At 52.6% G+C, this 1,094-nt stretch overlaps 1 protein-coding gene across 1 annotated transcript; it reads left to right on the top strand.

Moving 5' to 3' along the window:
• The first annotated feature begins 137 nt into the window (after positions 1-137).
• LOC141440164 (fatty acid synthase-like) lies at positions 138-1,019 on the top strand. The gene has a single exon (XM_074104626.1). The coding sequence runs from the start codon at positions 138-140 to the stop codon at positions 1,017-1,019; it is 882 nt and encodes a 293-aa protein (XP_073960727.1).
• The last annotated feature ends 75 nt before the right edge of the window (positions 1,020-1,094 follow it).

Below are 1,094 nucleotides of genomic sequence, written 5' to 3'. Positions count from 1 at the left end.
AAACCCTTTCACTGGCCGAGCCGGGATAGGGCAGTTAAACCTGTCAGAAATTACATTCAGGATGCTGTTGGAAGTCTTCTTGCGCGTAATCGCTTAAATCGAATTAATGCATAAAATTCCAATCGTAAAAAAAGCTAATGTTAGAATATTATATCTTTAAGGTGTTTAATTTTGACAGGGTTTGCAGCGGCCTGCCAGAGCGCAATGGCAAGCTTAAGAACCTCGCGCATTTCGACTCCGCGTTCTTCGGAGTAAATCCTAAGCAGGCCGATCTCATGGACCCACAGCAGCGTATGCTGTTAGAGCTAACCCACGAGGCCATCGTAGATGCCGGATTTAACCCCGAAGAACTGCGCGGCTCGCGAACCGGCGTCTACGTGGGCACATTCAGCTCAGAAACTGTCGAGATATGCAACGCTAACGTAGACTCGATCCAAGGCTACGTACTCACTGGATGCCAACGCGCCATGTTCGCTAACCGTGTGTCCTACACCTTCGATTTTAAAGGACCATCTTACGTCGTTGACACCGCCTGCTCTAGCTCAACGTACGCATTAGTTCATGCCGCAGCTGATATCCGTGCTGGTAAATGCGATGCAGCTATTGTTGCTGGGGCCAGTCTTGATCTTTTGCCAGCCTACTCGCTCTCTTTCCATCGGTTAAACATGCTGTCTCCGGAGGGTCGTTGCGCCGCGTTCGACGCGGCTGGATGCGGCTACGTGCGGTCTGAAGCTATCGTGACTGTGTTACTGCAGAGACGGCGCGATTGCCGTCGACTGTACTGCACGGTGCGCGGTGCGGGTACGAACTCAGATGGTTACAAGGCGCAAGGCATCACGTACCCTAAGGGAGCTATCCAACGTCAGCTCGCGCAAGAAACGTTTAAAGAGGCTCACTTAAGGCCACAGGATGTCGCGTACTTGAAGCGCATGGTACTGGCACTAGAGCCGGTGATCCGGAAGAAGTCAATGCAATCGCTGGGCTGTTTTGTGAGGGTCGCACCACGCCGCTCTTGCTAGGCTCTGTCAAGTCTAACATGGGGCACTCAGAGCGGCGTCAGGCCTTTGCTCAATCGCGAAGGTGGTGGTTGCGAT

Source organism: Choristoneura fumiferana, chromosome 22 (assembly GCF_025370935.1).
Source record: "Choristoneura fumiferana chromosome 22, NRCan_CFum_1, whole genome shotgun sequence".
Taxonomy (NCBI): domain Eukaryota; kingdom Metazoa; phylum Arthropoda; class Insecta; order Lepidoptera; family Tortricidae; genus Choristoneura; species Choristoneura fumiferana.
The sequence above is the reverse complement of the archived record's forward strand: the minus strand, read 5'-3'. Positions and strand labels throughout refer to the sequence as shown.

What these genes read in the sequence shown, in the direction of transcription:
- LOC141440164 (XM_074104626.1), top strand. Translation starts at nt 138, where the DNA reads ATGTTAGAATATTATATCTTTAAGGTGTTTAATTTTGACAGGGTTTGC.